We start from the raw sequence: 18,873 nt of genomic DNA, 5'->3' as shown, positions 1-18,873 counted from the left end.
ACCGCTATAACTATAGATAACCGTACTATCACTCAGAGCGATACTGTAACTAATCTCGGGGTAATATTTGACCAAACGCTCTCCTTTCAAAAGCACATTAAGAATATAACCAGAATTGCGTTTTTTAACCTTCGTAATATTGCAAAGATTCGTCCGATCCTCTCGACCGGTGATGCGGAAACTATTATACATGCGTTCGTCACGTTGCGCCTGGACTACTGTAATGTACTATTTTCGGGTCTTCCTAAGTCCCGCATCAAAAGTCTACAGTTAGTACAAAATGCTGCTGCAAGGCTGCTCTCTCGGACAAGAACATTTGATCACATTACCCCAATACTAGCCAACTTACATTGGCTTCCGGTCCATTTAAGATGTGACTTCAAGGTTCTTCTATTAACCTATAAATCACTGCATGGTTTAGCGCCTTCATATCTCGTCGACCTAGTTGTTCCTTATGTTCCGTCTTGTAACCTTCGTTCGCAAAACGCTACCCTTTTAGCGACACCGAGGGCCAAGAAAATGTCTGCAGGCTCTAGAGCATCTTCTATTCGGGCTCCAGAGCTTTGGAATGCCCTACCAATGGATATTAGGACTGCTACCTCAGTAGAAACATTTAAGACACGTTTAAAGACACATTTCTATGACATGGCCTTTAACTAACCTGGAGTGGCCGATTCGGCTGGAGTTTGTTTTCTCTCCCTCTCCACCCCCTCCCTCCCTCCTACGTGGCTAGGTGGCACCCATGCTGACAGTGGCTATCTGGATTCTCATGGGCCAATTCAGGATGGGGGAACTGCAGCTCAACCTCCTCGAAGACTCTGCCAGGACAATTGAGGGCTCCTTCGGCAGCCCTTCGCTCTGACATGGACATCCACTTTTTATTTCATTGATTTTCATATTGTATCATTTGTGCCCTCTCTGCATCCATTTCAACCTGGTGATCCTGAAAGGGGGATCCTTCCATCTGTGGTCCCTTCTCAAGGTTTCTCATTTTTTTGAGTTTTTCCTTGCCCCTTTTGGGAGCTTAAGATCAGGGGATGCTTTGAGAATAATTGTCAATTTTTGTCTATGTGAAGCCCTTTGAGACTGCTTGTGATTTAGGGCTATACAAATAAACTTGACTTGACTTGACTTGACTACATTCTACCGTGGCACCATTGAGAGCGTCCTCTCCAGTTGTATCGCTGTCTGGGGTGGTAGCTGCACTGAATACAACGTGAAGGCCCTCCAGCGCATTGTGAACACGGCTGGTAAGATTATTGGTGCTTCACTCCCCTCCCTGAAGGACATTTACACCTCCCATCTCACCCACAAGGCGACTACGACTGTGAGTGATGTGAGTCACCCCGCTCACTCTTTGTCCGATCTTCTGCCCTCTGGGAAGCGGTACAGGAGCCTGCGCTCCCGCACCACCAGACTCACCAACAGCTTCATTCTCCAGGCTGTTAGGATCCTGAACTCTTTCCCCCCTTCTGCGTCGCGTCCTGTACTTTTGCGCTATATTCCGACTGTCTGCTGTATGCACACTTGCTCCATTTTTGCTCCTCCTATTTGTTGTGTTATTTGTTTATTTATTATTTATTCATCACTCTTATTTATTCATTGATTGTGCCTTCTTGTTTTTATTTTTTTGTGTTGTTTACTTGTATGTATATTGTGTACCGCTTTTTCCGTGTATAATGCGCCCCCATGTATATTACGCACCCTAAAAATGGCATGTTGGTGCTGAAAAAAAGCCTGTACCCATGTATAATACGCACCCAATTTCATTTTATTTTTTTAAGTCCCAATGATCGTCACACACGCAGGGAGGCAATGGGTCCCATTTTTATAGTCTTTGGTATGGTCTTAACTAGGCTGGATGTAATTTTTTTTGTTGGTGTTGATTTCTCCGACTGCCCGTAAAGGCACCACCGCGATCAGTGCGGACATGTGAAAAAGGCGTGCGGACGTGAAAAAGGCGGCTCTGTATGGGAGAGACGTTCAAGAGGAATAAAAACACCCTTGGAAACCAAAACTTTCCCCTTGTCGTGACTCGGAGCCGCAACAAATGTTTCGGATTTGTGTAGGGTACATTGTGACAGCAAACGAGCAGGTGATCGAGCAAGCGTCTGATACGAGAGCATTGTGGTCGTATGGAGCGTGTTTGAAGTGAACAGCAGAGACGAAAGGAACAAGGCAAAGTGTTGTGAAATAAAATATTACCTGTAATACGCATTTTGTTATTTGCTGATTGTATTAAACTATCACATTCATTGTCAGTCAAGAAGAGAAGAGGACTATTCGCATCGGATCCATAGTGCGCATGCGCAGTGATACTGCCTCGGTATGACGTCCGGTCCGCCATGGAGATTAAAAAACAAACAATATTTGACAATAACACACCATCAAGGATTGCACCATCGCATCAAACGATGTGCCTTCAATTATGAATTTTACTGACTAAGTGTATTGGGCAGGATGGCTGAATGCGATGCGCGATTGACAACAAACAAGAAGAAAGGTGATTTCAAGTTTTATTTCGAGGGAGATTTGTCATGTCTCGTCCCCAGTTTTGCTATGTGTCTAGGTTGCCATAGTTTCTGTTCGCGTCGCCCCTCCCTTCCTGTGTCACCTCAATCAATGTAACGTGTTTTGTATTTAAGTCCTGTCTGCCCCTCGCTCACCGTCGGATCATTGCATGTGTTACTGTCATGATGTCTGTTTGGTTTCTGTTCCTGTCTTTGGTAATGTCACCCTATCTTTTTGTTCCACGACTTTGTCGGTCAGTCCTGTTGTTGGTTTTGTTGTACCATGACTTTCTTTAAAAAAAAATAATAATAAAATAAAAAAAATTTAAAAATTTAAAAAAAATTGTACCCATGTATAATGCGCACCCCAGATTTTAGGACAATAAATTCGTTAAATTTTGCGCACTATACACGGAAAAAAACGGTAGTCTTCTCAATGTGGGTCTTAAAGGAGAAGCATGTATCCAGGGTTACCCCTAGGTAGACTGGGTGCTCACAGTGTTCAACGGGGGTTCCTGACCAGCTGACCTTCAGTTGGCGCTTAGCTTCACCATTTTGCAGGTAGAAGGCACACACCTGTGTCTTAGATGGGTTTGCACGTAGATGGTTTTCTTCATAGTAGGGTGTTAGCTCTGTCTGTTAGCACTGTCTGCTGTATGCACACTTGCTCCATTTTTTCTCCTCTTATATTTATTATGTTATTTGTTTATTTATTCATCACTGTTATTTATTCATTGTTTGTGCCTTGTTTTTATTTTTTTGTGTTGTTTACTTGTATGCATATTGTGTACTATGTCTTGTTACCGTGGGATAGTGGGAACGTAATTTCGATCTCTTTGTGTGTCTTGGCATATGAAGAAATTGACAATAGAGCAGACTTTGACTTTAACTTTGTCGGTCAGTCCTGTTGTTGGTTTTGTTGTACCATGATTTTCTTAAAAAAATAAAAAAATAAAAATTAAAAAAATTAAAAATTTAAAATTTTTGTACCCATGTACGTATAATGCGCACCCCAGATTTTAGGACAATATATTAGTTAAATTTCGCGCATTATACACCGAAAAAAACGGTACTATGTCTTGTCACAGTGGGATAGTGGGAACGTTATTTCGTTTTCTTTGTGTGTCTTGGCATGTGAAGAAATTGACAATAAAGCAGACTTTGACTTTGACTTTTTGACTTTGATAGACCTCTGTGTGGTCTCAAAGGTTCTAAACCCAAAGATGCAACATTTCTAAAATACCACAAATGTTTCATTGACAATTTAAGTAATATTACAAGCCAATCTATAAATGAAAGTTGTTTCCCCTAAACCTTGGAAGTCCTCAGTTATTACACCAGTCTTTAAGTCGGGTAATCCTACAATAGCCAACAATTACAGACCGATAAGCATTCTTCCAGCAGTTTCCAATGTCATGTAAAAATATAGTAGCAGAAAAAATTGTTGATCACCTTTTTACAGTCCATACACACTGAACAGGATGCAATTTGGATACCAACCTACCAAGTTGTTGTCCCTCAAATGTGACATGTCAAATGTATGCTGATAAGGGATAAGTCACATCTGCTCTCCCACTGCCCCACCCAATGGTTGCCAGTTTGCTGAAAGCATGTAGATGTATGAAACTGTCCTTGGCGGAAAAGGAGTGGGGCTCACTGCTCTTAAATGTATTCTGAAACATTTACAAATAAATAATAGCTATTTCTACCTCATAATACACTTTTTTTTCCTTCTAGGTAGACTTTCAGGAAGCTGAGGCCGGGACAGTGCCTGAGCAGGAAAGACAGATTGAGAGACAAAGGAAAATGCAGAGGATATACGATGAGAAACTGAACGCAGCCATTAGAGAGTTGGAGGGTAAATGCGAAGTGCACTACACCTGACGCTTGATTTTACACACATCGATTCCATGCGACTCTCTGTCTAATGCGGTTTGGTCAAGGACCTCAAATTCTTTCATCCTAGATACATTTTTAAGTACCGTATTTTCCGCACTATTAGGCGCACCGGATTATAAGGCGCACCTTCAATGAACGGCCCATTTTAAAACTTTGTCCATATATAAGGCGCACCGGATTATAAGGCGCATAAAATAGAAGCTATACTGCAACAAACTGAGGTTGACTAGGGTTGCGGTATGCATCCATTAGCCAATAACCAACAAGCCCTCTGTAAACAATCGCGTTTCCCATGAGCCTCAGCAAAGTGTAAACAATCGCGTTTCTCAAACAATCTCATATAAAATGATGGGAACTGACTAAAGTTCGATCTAACGCATTGGTACTACTTACCTATGTTTCCCTTCCATATCGATCCGTAGATTTACTCGAAACATGAACAGAGCAGCCTATTTTGACATGAAATAGCCTCGCGCGCATAGCAGCTATCGTTATAGCATTAGCCATCCACAAAAACCCATGACCCTCAGCTCGCAATCTCCCATGAGCCTCAGCAAAGTGTAAACAATCACGTTTCTCAAACGATCTCCTATAAAATGATCGGAACTGACTAAAGTTCGGTCTAACACATTGGTACTGCTTACGTATGTTTCCCTTCCATATCAATCCGTAAATTTACTCGAAACATTAACGGAGCAGCCTATTTTGAAATGAAATAGCCTCGCGGGTACAACAGCTATTCGGTGACGCCCCCTGACTACAGTTGCCATAATGTTGGGAAGCGATGTGACCTTGTAATTTACTAGTCGTACTAAAACGTACTGAAACATTTTGGAAGAGCACTGTGTACAACCAGTATGGATCAACACATTCATTAATTAATTATAATAATAATAATAATAATAAATTATATTTATAACGCACTTTACATTTGGGGGAATCTCAAAGTGCTACATGGCAGATAAAAAACAAGAAAACAAAACAAGGACAAGTTTAGAACAACTGGACGACAACCAAGATATGAGAAAAATTACGGAAATGCTAAGGTAAAGAGGTGAGTTTTAAGTCCAGTTTTGAAAGAGTCAGTGGATTGGGGTGCTCTTAGGTGGTCGGGGAGGGAGTTCCACAGTGTAGGGGCTGTATAGCAGAAGGCTCGGTCGCCCATGGTGCGCAGCTTGGTTTTAGGAACGTGGAGAAGGTGTGAATTGGATGAGCGGAGGCTTCGGGTGGCAGGTTTTGGGGCAAGGAGTAATTGATCCATATATAAGGCGCTCTGCATTATAAGGTGCACTGTGTTTTTTTTAGTAAAATGTAAGTTTTTAGGTGTGCCTAATAGTGCGGAAAATACGGTAGTATTTTATATTGATGATATACGGACTGTACGAAGCTAAATGACGTGCACATCTTGATTTGATAAAGTTCCGTTACCAATTTAAACACGTTTGACAAGAAGAAGTCGGGCTGTTTGATCTTTATCTGCTTTACGGGTAGCGAATAACTAGGATTGTTTTTGAGTCGGAAAGTTCGTGGAAGCAACTCATCCACACAGTCACTCACAAGTTAAACAGCGTGTATATTGTATGTATGTATGTATGTATGTATGTATGTATGTATGTATGTATGTATGTATGTATGTATGTATGTATGTATGTATGTATGTATGTATGTGTATGTATGTGTATGTATGTGTATGTATGTGTATGTATTAGGGGTGTAACGATACATCGATACACATCGATTAATCGATATAATGCTCTACGATTTATTGGTATCGATGCTAAAGGTAAACATCGATTTATATCGCCGTGTTTGACCTCGGACATTAGACGCGACTTTATTTTGAAATCCAGTTCATTGTTGCTTGCTTCCTCTTTCCGGCGTTGTTGTGTTGTGAGCAGAGCACGCGCGTGAAAGGGGAGGGGACAATTAGTCCGCGGCTCCTGGGCTGGTGCTATGGCTAGTGTCCAAAAAGACGAGGAAATTTGCTCCCCTTTAGGCTTCAAGTCATTCGTTTGGAAGCACTTTGGATTCCAAAGAAAAGATGGCTCAACGGCCAAGACACGTGCAGTTTGTAAATCCTGCCATGCGGTGATCAAATATTCAGGGAGCACAAATCTCGCCGCACATTTAAAGAAAAAACACGACATCAAAGTTCAGTGTTAAAGTAAGCAATTTGTATACTACAATACTCTTGTAATTTCCTAAATAAAGAGTTCGCAGTGCCTTGTTGATTTCGCGTATGAATTGTTATAAATCAGGATATTGTTATATATTTTTTACTAAAAAAAAAAAAAAAAATCGATCGTAGAGCACTATATCGCGATATATCGTGCATGAATCGCAGCAGGCTTTCACGTGCCTGCTCTGCTCACAACACAACAACGCCGGGCGCACTGCTCCCGGAAAGAGGAAGCAAGCAACAATGAACTGGATTTCAAAATAAAGTCGCGTCTAATGTCCGAGGTCAAACACGGCGATATAAATCAATGTTTACGTTTAGCATCGATGCCAATAAATCGTAGAGCATTATATAGATTAATCGATGTGTATCGATGTATCGTTACACCCCTATCAAATAACTAGTATATAAGCAATAATGTTATCAAACCATCTGTGCACTCTAAATCATTAAATCCATCGATCAAATTTCTCGTCCTTTGTTTCTGAACAACGCCGCGCGTGCGCCCTGACGTCAGCCTCGTCGTTATTCCACAGATCTACTATATAACTATATCGTAGCGTTAACAAAGTTCAAGGAAAGACGTGGGTTTGGTAAACGGCTCTTTAACAAAACAAACTTACAGGCGTGTGGCGGCGTGGACTTCCAGCCACGGAAGTGGAAGAGAGCTCCATAGAATAGGACCGGGCGTGCGTAAAAGCCATGACCGAGCCCCATCCACCGTCCTCGGACAGCCACCCGGCCGAGCGCCGGCCCTCGACTTCCATCCACGGAGGTGAAAGACAGCTCGGTAGAGTAGGACCGGGCGTGCGTAAAAGCATTGTCCGAGCCCCATCGGTTGACATGACTGTTAGATGCCCGTCTCGCCTCCTTGACAGACCTGCGCCGATGGACTGAATGTCTCGGTAGCATGCAATAATTGGATGGGGTCCGGTTGGTGACTGACTTGTAGTGTAACATAACTCCGCTGCAAGACACATAAAATTACCCTATTTTCTGGACAATAAGTCGCAGCTTTTTCCATAGTTTGGCTGGGGCTCCGACTTATACTAAGGAGCGAGTTATGTTATATTTTTAACACATTACTTACTAGTATATCACTTAACATGTTATTTTCACACTAAACCGCATGAGGGCGCTCTAGGCCTGTGGAATAATTGGAACTGCAACTAACGATGAGTCTGACGTCAGCAACGTAGCAGAGGAACCGCCGCGTCTACTTTCGGAGTCAGCAGAGTTGTTTATAAGTGACACAAACGATGAAGATTTCGATGGATTTAATGATTTGGATTGACATGGATGGTTTGATAAACTTGTTAGCATGTTATGTAATGTATTACAGTGAGTGGCGGAGGTTCCCTTCATGTTACGTACAGTCTTCTAATTGTTTTTTTGCCCCGATCTACGTAAAACGTAGTCCTCAGATTGCTTCATCGGGTCTACATATTATGCCTGTATTTTACGGAAGCCACATAAAACAATTTTACAGATTTTGGAATCCGGTTGACACAAAAAGCACACGTTATCAAAAGAAAAATTAAATTAAAATTAAAGGCTTCTAGGTGCACCTTATGGTGCGGATAATACGATAGTAAAAAATATATGAATGAACCCAAGCCATGTGGCTTTACAAGGGTGAAAAAGTGCTGTTTTTGTTTTCGTGTCAAAAGAAAAATGTGAATGATCCATCCATCCATCCATCCATCCATCCATCCATCCATCCATCCATCCATCCATCCATCCATCCATCCATCCATCCATCCATCCATCCATCCATCCATCCATCCATCCATAGGTAGTGATTTTTAACATCCATCCTGTCCCGCTCCCTTCAAAGGTAGTGATTTTTAACATCCATCCTGTCCCGCTCCCTTCAAAGGTAGTGATTTTTAACATCCATCCTGTCCCGCTCCCTTCAAAAGTAGTGATTTTTAACATCCATCCTGTCCCGCTCCCTTCAAAAGTAGTGATTTTTAACAAAAAATTATGTCTTTTACAGACTGTTCCCCGGATATTGAGATGACACTGAGAGAATTAGACTCCTGTTTGAAGCTGCTTTTTCCTCAGTTCACACTTCAAGACACCCTCACAACTAACAGCTGCCACCTCACACAAACAAACACTGGATGTTTGTCAGATGATGAAAGTCCCTGCTGTAGCAAAAACTTGATAAATGACAGAACAGAGAAGATACAAGAGAGTAAAGAGAGGGTGACAAAAGAAGAAAATGACAGAGACAATAAAGATGAGCGTGAGGAGAAAGAAATAAAGAAAAAGAAGCAGAAAAGGTGGGAAAGTGAAGAACTGAAGATGCGAAACAAACAGAAAAAAGGAGAGATTGAAGTAGAACAAAGGCATTCGATAAAACATGAAGCCAAGGGCAGATGTGAAGCAGAAGAGCGTGACCTTCTTCATGTAGACTGTTTTATTCAAAACTCTGGCCTTTTGTCCCGCTCGTATCGTCTGGACTTGAACCTTAGTCCTGGTGAGTAAAATTTTTCAATTTCACAAAATTTAAAAGAAATGTCACTTGTATTTTGTTTGCGTGAAAGATACCGCCATATAGCACTACACTGCCCGCATGTTTATAATTCACTTTTTTTTTTTATCCGTCAGATATTATCTGATTTTAAGATCTGGTTATGTGGTTCGTATATTGTGCATTCAGAACTGCACTATTGGTCCACTTAATTTGATTGATTTGTTTATTCCAGCAATCTCAACACTCTTATTACAACTTCATTTCACATTTTGTTTCACAACTTGCTGGAAAGGGAAGCCAGTTGAAGCAATTCTGCTTAGCTAGTCCCGTCTCGATTTTAACCAAGGATTTGGAGTCGGAGTCACAATCTTGCAGGCACCCTGGGCACTGTCCCCATCAAAAGGTGGCACTTGCACCGATCAATGACTTTTAATTGTCTCCCATGCTGGCCTCCTGTAGCTTGACCATTGTGTTATTAAGTTCAGACATCTCAAGACGGAGGGTTGCCAAAATCTCTGGCCTATGCTCTCAGCCCTCAGGTTGCTTTCCAAGGCTGGAGGTCCCTCGTTTCCAAGGGCGCCAGATTTAATTTCTTTTAGCTTACCGTTTTTTTCCGTGTATAGTGCGCAAAATTTAACTAATTTATTGTCCTAAAATCTGGGGTGCGCATTATACATGGGTACAGTTTTTTTTTAATTTAGTCCCAATGATCGTCACACACGCAGGGAGGCAATGGGTCCCATTTTTATAGTCTTTGGTATGGTCTTAACTAGGCTGGATGTAATTTTTTTTGTTGGCGTTGATTTCTCCGACTGCCCGTAAACGCACCACCGCGCTCCGTGCGCGCACGGGAAAAAGGCGGCTCTGTATGGGAGAGACGTTGAAGAGGAATAAAAACACCCTTGGAAACCAAAACTTGCCCCTCGTCGTGACTCGGAGCCGCAACAAATGTTTCGGATTTGTGTAGGGTACATTGTGACAGACAGCAAACGAGCAGGTGATCGAGCAAGCGTCTGATACGAGAGCATTGCGGTCGCATGGAGCGTGTTTGAAGTGAACAGCAGAGAAGAAAGGAACAAGGCAAAGTGTTGTGAAATAAAATGCACAGAACGGCTGCGCAAGACACGTCAGCTATATAAAGAGCGAGAGTTGTTTTCTTCCTATTAGTTTCAATTCACAGTTTAATTAGCAGTTTCAATCAGCAAATAACAAAATGCGTATTACAGGTAATATTTTATTTCACAACACTGCCTTGTTCCTTTGGTCTCTGCTGTTCATCCTAAAACACAAAGGCGCTCTTTAAGCAATGCGACAGTGAGCGCCCGGCGCGCTGCGGTTGCGCGACCGCACCAAATTAAGCTCCCTGCGCAGTGCGCACTGAGGTCCACTTAAATTTTAGAAAGTACATCAGGACTTTAAAAATATCTTCTAAATTTCAGCGACGGCTCTGTCACAATAATGCGACCAGCGCGGTGCAGTTGGGCGGTCGGCGGCGCGCTACGGTTGAGCGTTCTCTCTCGCGCTCTCTCTCTCGCTCTCTCTCGCTCTCGCACACACGCGCACACACGCAAACCGGATATTATACGGAGGCCACCATTACAGATGCGCAGAACGGATGCGCAAGACATGTCACTTATATAAAGAGCGAGAGTTCAGTTCTCTACCTAAATCCGTATTACAGGTAATATTTTATTTCACAACACTTTGCCTTGTTCCCTTCTTCTCTGCTGTTCACTTCAAACACGCTCCATACGACCACAATGCTCTCGTATCAGACGCTTGCTCGATCACCTGCTCGTTTGCTGTCTGTCACAATGTACCCTACACAAATCCGAAACATTTGTTGTGGCTCCGAGTCACGACGAGGGGCAAGTTGTGGTTTCCAAGGGTGTTTTTATTCCTCTTCAATGTCTCTCCCATACAGAGCCGCCTTTTTCACGTCCGCACGCGTCTTTCCCGTGCGCGCACGGAGCGCGGTGGTGCGTTTACGGGCAGTCGGAGAAATCAACGCCAACAAAAAAAATTACATCCAGCCTAGTTAAGACCATACCAAAGACTATAAAAATGGGACCCATTGCCTCCCTGCGTGTGTGACGGTCATTGGGACTTAAAAAAAAAAACCAAAGAAAAAAAACAATTTTTAAAAAAATTCATAAAAATTGGGTGCGTATTATACATGGGTACAGGCTTTTTTCCAGCATCAGCATGCCATTTTTAGGGTGCGTATTATACATGGGGGCGCACTATACACGGAAAAAAACGGTATTTTACAGGAGCAACCGCATGAGGGTCAACGTTGAGTGGTGATAGTCTGGTCGATTGCGCTGAAAACCCAGTTTAGGAGATCCATAGTTTATGATACAGTTGGGGAAGTGCCTGTTCTTGCCGCTAGGAGATTTGCTCCCGGTGCGCCCTCAAGACTTCAACTACTGCTCGTTTATGTATTACCGTATTGGCCCGAATATAAGACGGTGTTTTTTGCATTAAAATAAGACTGAAAAAGTGGGGGTTGTCTTACATTCGGGGTCTAGACATTATACCCATTCAGAACGCTAGATGGCGCCAGATATCTTTAAAATGAATGCTGAATTTAACTACCCAGGCCAAAGCGAACCCCTGTCACGAAGAATAAAAATAAAAATTGCGGTAGCACGAAGACGAAAAATAAAAAATAGTTAGAATGAAAAGAAAATAAGAGAAGAGATAACAGAAAATGGTTAAACCAGAAGCCATTAATTTACCAATGTGATTGCACTTTAGTTTACATATTTAAATGTTCAGATATTAAGACGTGATAGACAGTTTTTGCATGATTTGAATGAGGCATAATAACTATAATTATATAATAATTTTTCTCTCGAATATATTGTTATAATCATTTGTCTCAGATGTACTGTAATTATTTTCTGTATAAAAATTTAATTTGTTCAAAAAGTATTTTTTCAAACTTGTCTTGAAAAAGAGGGGGTCGTCTTATAATCAGGGTCGTCTTATATTCGGGCCAATACGGTATGTGGGCAGTACAGTGATCCTTCGTTTATTGCTGATAATTGGTTCAAAGACCGCCCGCGATAGGTGAAAATCTGCAATGAATCAATATTTTTACAATATCCAAGAGACTTTTATAATTTTATTTTTAGACACTTTATTTTATTTATAAACCCTTTATTGTATTCTTAAACATTTTAAAGTTAAACTGACTCTTAGAAACATTCAACAAATTGTAAATGTGTCACAGCTCCGCCCTGGTCTCGCCGTGGTGGCCGGCTGACGCGCCCCCGCAGACCAGCTCCAATGCGGAGCTGCACATCTCTGCAACCTGTGCCCTTGTTACTGGCTCATTAGGGCGTGTATTTAAACCCCGCAAGCCCATCAGTCTGGGGTGGTTCGTCTGCCTCAATACATGTATGCCTGCCACCTGGTTCTGCAATGCCACCTGATTCCCATTTGCCCGATCCACTGTGTAGCGCGATGCCTGTTTATGATTCGCTGTTTTGCGAAACTTGGTTTTATGATCTGCTATGGACTCTGTTTGGCTTGACCTTCTGCCTGTCCCTGACCAACCATGAGCTTGTTATGACCGCCTGCTTTGATGACGCACGATGCACGTTCACTGAACGCCTAGTCAGCTTGCCTCGTTGTCCTGCTCTGCCGGCATTCCAGCTCTCCTTGTCTCTGTTAAACTTTGTGTGAGCCCGTTTTGCATTTGGTTGTCCTACCTCATTTGTGACAAAACGAAGTGCAAATCAGAGATGCTGCTGACTCTGCTGACGCAAATGAAGTGGAAGATCGGTTACGTAGCGGGAACCTGAGACAAAGTGTGGTTAGAACTGCTCTTACAGTTCTAAGCCAATCAGCGGCAAGATAGAGATCAACATGTTCCCATATGTCTCGTCTCCTCTACCGGCCAATAGTGTGCTGTAAAGTCATATGGGAAGACAAAACCCCGCGTGAAGTGATGTCGCAAATAGCAGTGATGCACCATGTATATCCGCAATATCTGTTTTCATAAAAACCCGCGATGGACCATGGGCACAATAGGTGAAGCGCAAGGAACCACTGTATATTTACTTTGTTTTATGTTAATTAAGACAAAAGCTATGCAGCGATGCTGCATCATTTCTAGGTGAGATCTCGAGCCCAGATATGACCACATAATTTATTTTATATTGCTGGTCGATATCTTCTTCTCTGTTTGTAAAAATTTTCATCAGCTGGTCTTTCCTGGCATTCTCATCTTTGAGAACTGCAATTTCTTCCATCGTGGTTTTAATCCAATCAATCGAGTCTCCATTTTCATAATACTCTTCTTAATGTCGCTGATCTCCCCTCCAGTCTCTTGAAGAGAGTTCTCTGCAAATTCTTTTTCCAGATGATTTATCACTGCTACACTCATACTTATCTTATTTCATATTTATATAGTAGGGGTGTAACGATACATCGATACACATCGATTAATCGATATAATGCTCTACGATTTATTGGCAACGATGCTAAAGGTAAACATCGATTTATATCGCCGTGTTTGACCTCGGACATTAGACGCGACTTTATTTTGAAATCCAGTTCATTGTTGCTTGCTTTTTCTTTCCGGGAGCAATGCGCCCGGCGTTGTTGTGTTGTGAGCAGAGCACGCACGTGAAATGGTAGGCGACAACTAGTACGCGGCTCCTGGGCTGGTGCTATGGCTAGTGTCCAAAAAGACGAGGAAATCTGCTCCCCTTTAGGCTTCAAGTCATTCGTTTGGAAGCACTTTGGATTCCAAAGAAAAGATGGCTCAACGGACAAGACACGTGCAGTTTGTAAATCCTGCCATGCGGTGATCAAATATTCAGGGAGCCGCACATTTAAAGAAAAAACACGACATCAAAGTTCAGTGTTAAAGTAAGCAATTTGTATACTACAATACCCTTGTAATTTCCTAAATAAAGAGTTTGCAATACCTTGTTTGAAAGAGCTCACGTAAGGATATTGTTGCGTTTTGGTAAAGTGAATTAGTGTTCCGTCTGTACGGCTGGTCTTTGAATGCACCCCGCTTCAATGGCAGAACGCGGATGAATTTAAAGACATCAAATGAGAATAATCCTTGATAAAAATGAAAATTGACTGACGCAAACGTGAGTTCTTCATGTTTTTATTGAAAACAACAGTGCTGACGCCGTGCGACATAGGTTTTTCGCTATAATTCGGTATAATTCGAGGTAGTCCACCCTTACCCAAAGTTAAGGTTTCATGGGAATATTATTGTCATAATTGTCTGGACCATATATAATAATTGTTTAATGGTAGTTATTGATAGATCTTGAAGATGTCAAGTTTTAGGTGCATAAGACTATGTTGTTCATGCATATAGCACGTTCATTGTAAGAGGGGAAGAGATGTTTTGTATTTTGGGCTAACTCAAATTCCGTAGTAGAAAAACCCCGGAAGTGGGATGGGCATTCTGTGTTGTTGTGGTACGGCCTGTGAACGCACTGTGAGTAAGGAATAAAGCAGTTATCATTCACGTCGTCGTCCGACCTATTCTTGCTATCTAAGGACCTGGAAAATAGTAAGGATATAACATATATCACGGGTCATTACGACGAGTTTGGTGGAGTTTTTACTGCTTCTTCCAACTCCTACCGCGCTGACTGTAACCTGACACTCTCTGGCTGCGTCTTGCCTCTTTTCTTTTATTGTCGGACTCGGTGGACTCGGTCAAAATCAGCACAGAGTCCGAGTCCGGCAAAAATGACCGAGTCCGACCGAGTCCGAGTCCCCGAGTCCGAACCGAGTCCACAGCCCTGCCGGCCGGGTCATACCAAAGACTATAAAAATGGGACCCATTGCCTCCCTGCTTGCCACCCAGCATTAAGGGTTGGAATTGGGGGGTTAGATCACCAAACGATTCCCGAGCGCGGCACCGCTGCTGCTCACTGCTCCCCTCTCCCCCAGGGGATGGATCAAAATCACATGGGGATGGGTTAAATGCAGAGGACAAATTTCACCACACCCAGATGTGTGTGTGACGATCACTGGGACTTTAACTGTAACAAGCAATATGGCCTCTTCTGAATTCTCAGCCCTCCCTCCACAGAGCTCTTTGTAGTTTTGAGGCACGTGAACAGTCGTGCACAAATGCAGATAAAGACTGAAAGTGACCCCCACATACAGGCTGCTCTCTCAAACAATGAAAGTGTTGGGTTTCAAATAATAACACTTGATTTCGAACACGTGAACACGAATGCACAAATGGAGATAAAGACTGTAAGTGACTCCATACAGGTTGCTCTCTCAACCAATGAAAGTGTTGGGTTTCAAATAACCCTTGATTTTGCAAAAACAACCTCCAGCAGCAGTTATGCAACAGGGCTTGTCAAAATTACCCAAAAGTTACTATTTTTAAAACAGCGAACTGCGCATGTGCCGCGGCGCAGCGTTTTCGGACAAACACAAGAGCCGCACAGGTCGTGAACAGCTGGAGCGCAAAGGACCAGCTCGCTATTTTTGTTTTTATCAGAGATAACATTAACGGACCTATCATGGTTGGAACAAAACACTGCTGCTTTGGTGTCTGCCGAAGCAACTCGCGATATGCTGACCGGGATCATATGAGGGGAGTTTTTTCATATCTTTCCCAAAGCCGCGGAAGAACCGAGAGAAATGCTTTCGCTGGGTAGAAGCTTGTAAACGGCAGGGATCTACAGTACATAATGTCACCAAAGACACATATATATATGCTCCCTGCATTTTGTCAGTGGAAATGGGCCAACATCTGAAAATCCCGATCCAATACCAGCGACTGCAACGTCTGTGGAGGTAAGTTCTGTCACGAATGGGGTGGTGGAGATGGAGCGAGGCGACCAAGTGCAGCTTGGACCAGGGTTTATTGCAGCAAACTCAAAAGACATACTCGGCAACTAACATAACTTACTGGCAAAATCAATAACAGGAACCGAACAGCCACGTGAGACAAAACGGACAGCGTGGCATTCCATGACAGCAGCAACAGCATGCACAATGCTCCGACAGCACACAAACAGAACTTAAATACAACACAGGCAACAAGAGGCAGGTGAGCATGATTACACTAATCATGGGCACACAAGAAGGGAGGGGCGACGCGAACAGAAACCATGGCAACCTACACACAGCAAAACTGAGGACGAGACATGACAAGTTCATCGTTTGCTTTCTCAGTACAAAGCATGCTATTGGTAACCATAACACGTGTTTACCCATTGAAGCCACTGCTACTACAATGAAATTAAACACTTTTCTGTTTCCTTTTTGAAAAGATTGTGCATATCAAATAGCTCCACCTTACCCTTGGAAGCCACTGCTACTACAATGAAATTAAACATTTTCTGTTAACCTTTTGAAGAAATTGTGCATAACAAGTAGCTTCATCTTACCCATGGAAGCCACTGCTACTACAATGAAATTAAACACTTTTCTGTTCACCTTTTGAAGAAATTGTACATCTCAAGTAGCTTCATCTTACAGTGTTATTTTCTTTTACTGTATTTGTTTGTTACATGAGTTTGTGTAACTGACCATAGAGGATTCTGCCTGGGAGTCTTTACATATATATCACTTTATTCTTGACCTCCCAACTTTGCTTAGGGAGGTTCTAATTTTCTGCAATTACTAAAAATACCCTCGAGAAGACACAGAAAAAGTTAAGCTTAACCTACGTACCAGCTCAGTGGCCTAGTGGTAGAGTGTCCGCCCTGAGACTGGAAGGTTGTGGGGTCATACCAAAGACTATAAAAATGGGACCCATTGTCTCCCTGCTTGGCACTCAGCATTAAGGGTTGGAATTGGGGGGTTAGATCACCAACTGATTCCCGAGCGCGGCATCGCTGCTGCTCACTGCTCCCCTCTCCCCCAGGGGATGGATTAAAATCACATGGGGATGGGTTAAATGCAGAGGACAAATTTCACCACACCCAAATGTGTGTGTGACGATCATTGGGACTTTAACTTTAACTTTTAACCTCACCGCGACTGACGACAAAGCAATCAGCAAAACCATGCAGCACCAGAAATCGCATTAACGGTAAAACAATCTTTGTTCATCATTGGTTAGCAACAGCATAACATTATTAAAAAGAAAACAAGAGACTTATTGTATTGTATTGTATTGTATAAGTGTTGTTCTTAGATTTATTGCACATATTGACTTGTATGTATGCATATTGCATGGCTCTCACATTACGTTTTACAATCCGTAATTTCTGGACTATAAGCCGAACCTGATTATACGGCGCACCAGCTATAATTAGGGGAAAATCTTGTTTTGTTTATATATAAGGCACACCGGACTCTAGGTTACAGGTTTTTTTATGTCTAATTATCATTTGTAAGAGAATATACATAAAGAGGACTGTTTTTTGGGGGACACATATCTTTTATTAACATTTATAATCATACTGTGCAGGAAAGTGAAAAGCGTGACGCAACAAGATGTCATCAACAATAGCCCAGTGCCCTCTAGTGGCCGGAGGAAACCTCTACAGTAGATGCAGCAGCTCAATTTCCTTAAGAGCCAAATCAACTGCCTTTAACTTAAAAGCGGCATCATATGCATTTCTTTTTTCCCTCATAATGAGGGTTTGGCTATAAAAGGGTCCTTTCTCCAGTAATGTCCGTCTTGATCTCATTCTGTTTCTTATTTTTGTCAATTGTGCGGCACTTTTTGCCTGACAGATGAACAATACACTACTCTTCTCCCAAGTGACCGTGTGTCTGGTCAGATAGCCACAACAACGGTCCACAACCTTTTTAAGCACAAAAATCACAAAAAATCCATAGATACGCCGCACCAGATTTCAAGCCGCAGGGTTCAAAGCTTGTGCAAAAAGTAGCGGCTTATAGTCCTGAAAATATGGTATGTGGCGTTCATGGCTCTCTCAGCCAAAAAGGATCCTTGCCATAGTTATATCCACGTTGACTCCACATACAAGACAAACCGGTCCGAGTTTTACATATGTAAACAGATATTCTGCCTCCACCTTTTTTTTTAAATATATGCAAAAGTGTGTTGTGTTGTTTTAAAGCTCCTGTTTTCTGCCTTTCTTTTTGCCATTTTTGAAAAGGGGTAGCTCGGAGATAGCTGTAACTTGAGATTGCGTTGACAATTGTTGCAGAGTTTCTGGGTCCTGTCCTGATTGACGCGCCAAAACAGTAGGGCATTGTGGGATTTGTAGTATGAGCGGTAAATGTGCAGTTTAATACCGGCAGGTCACTTTTTATCATACAATAATGTAATAATTTTGTATTGCCTTGCAAGCCAAATAAAATTACACTGTGTGCCAGTGTTTGATACCAATGTTCTTAAGGCTCTGGATGATGTGGGGCTGTCCTGGATGGCACGACTCTGCAACATTGCATGGGCCACAGTGCCTCTAAATACGAAGACTGGGGTGGTGGTTTCCCTCTTTAAGAAGGGTGCTTTTTAAGTACAGGCGAATCACACTTCTCAGCCTCTCTGTTAAGGGATACTTGGTAGTGCTGGAGAGGAGGTTCCATCAGGACATTGAATCTCAAATTCAGGAGGGTGCTGGGTCAGTGGGATTTTTGCCCTTTGATTGGAACACTGAACCAGCTCTCCACCCTCAGCAGGGGACTAGAAAGTGCATGTGAGTTTGCTCAACCAGTCTACATGTACTTTGTGGACTTGTAGAAAGCGTTTGGCTGTGTACTCAAGGGGATCATATGGGGGTGCTCCAGCAGTAGGACAGGGAACCAGATGCCTGAGTACGCGCTGTCTGACTAGTATCAGAATTTGGTCCGCATTGCTGGCAGTAAGTTGGATT

General features: G+C 42.5%; 1 protein-coding gene across 30 annotated transcripts in view; it reads left to right on the top strand.

Moving 5' to 3' along the window:
• uvssa (UV-stimulated scaffold protein A) overlaps positions 1-18,873 on the top strand; it is a 230,011-nt gene that overhangs the window by 89,489 nt on the left and 121,649 nt on the right. For 29 of the 30 annotated variants that reach the window (XR_009715176.1, XR_009715170.1, XR_009715171.1 and 26 more), the window contains 2 exons: positions 4,248-4,368; positions 8,588-9,073. Coding sequence is in view for 12 of the 30 variants with exons in the window: in XM_061285255.1 (XP_061141239.1) it covers positions 4,248-4,368; positions 8,588-9,073 (607 nt within the window). In the remaining 18 variants the exon portion in view is untranslated. The remainder of the gene's footprint in view (positions 1-4,247; positions 4,369-8,587; positions 9,074-18,873) is intronic. The other variant, XR_009715174.1, reaches the window with a different exon arrangement.

The sequence above is a fragment of the Syngnathus typhle genome, linkage group LG1 (genome assembly GCF_033458585.1).
Source record: "Syngnathus typhle isolate RoL2023-S1 ecotype Sweden linkage group LG1, RoL_Styp_1.0, whole genome shotgun sequence".
NCBI classification, from domain to species: domain Eukaryota; kingdom Metazoa; phylum Chordata; class Actinopteri; order Syngnathiformes; family Syngnathidae; genus Syngnathus; species Syngnathus typhle.
This window is presented reverse-complemented; position numbering and strand designations above follow the sequence as displayed.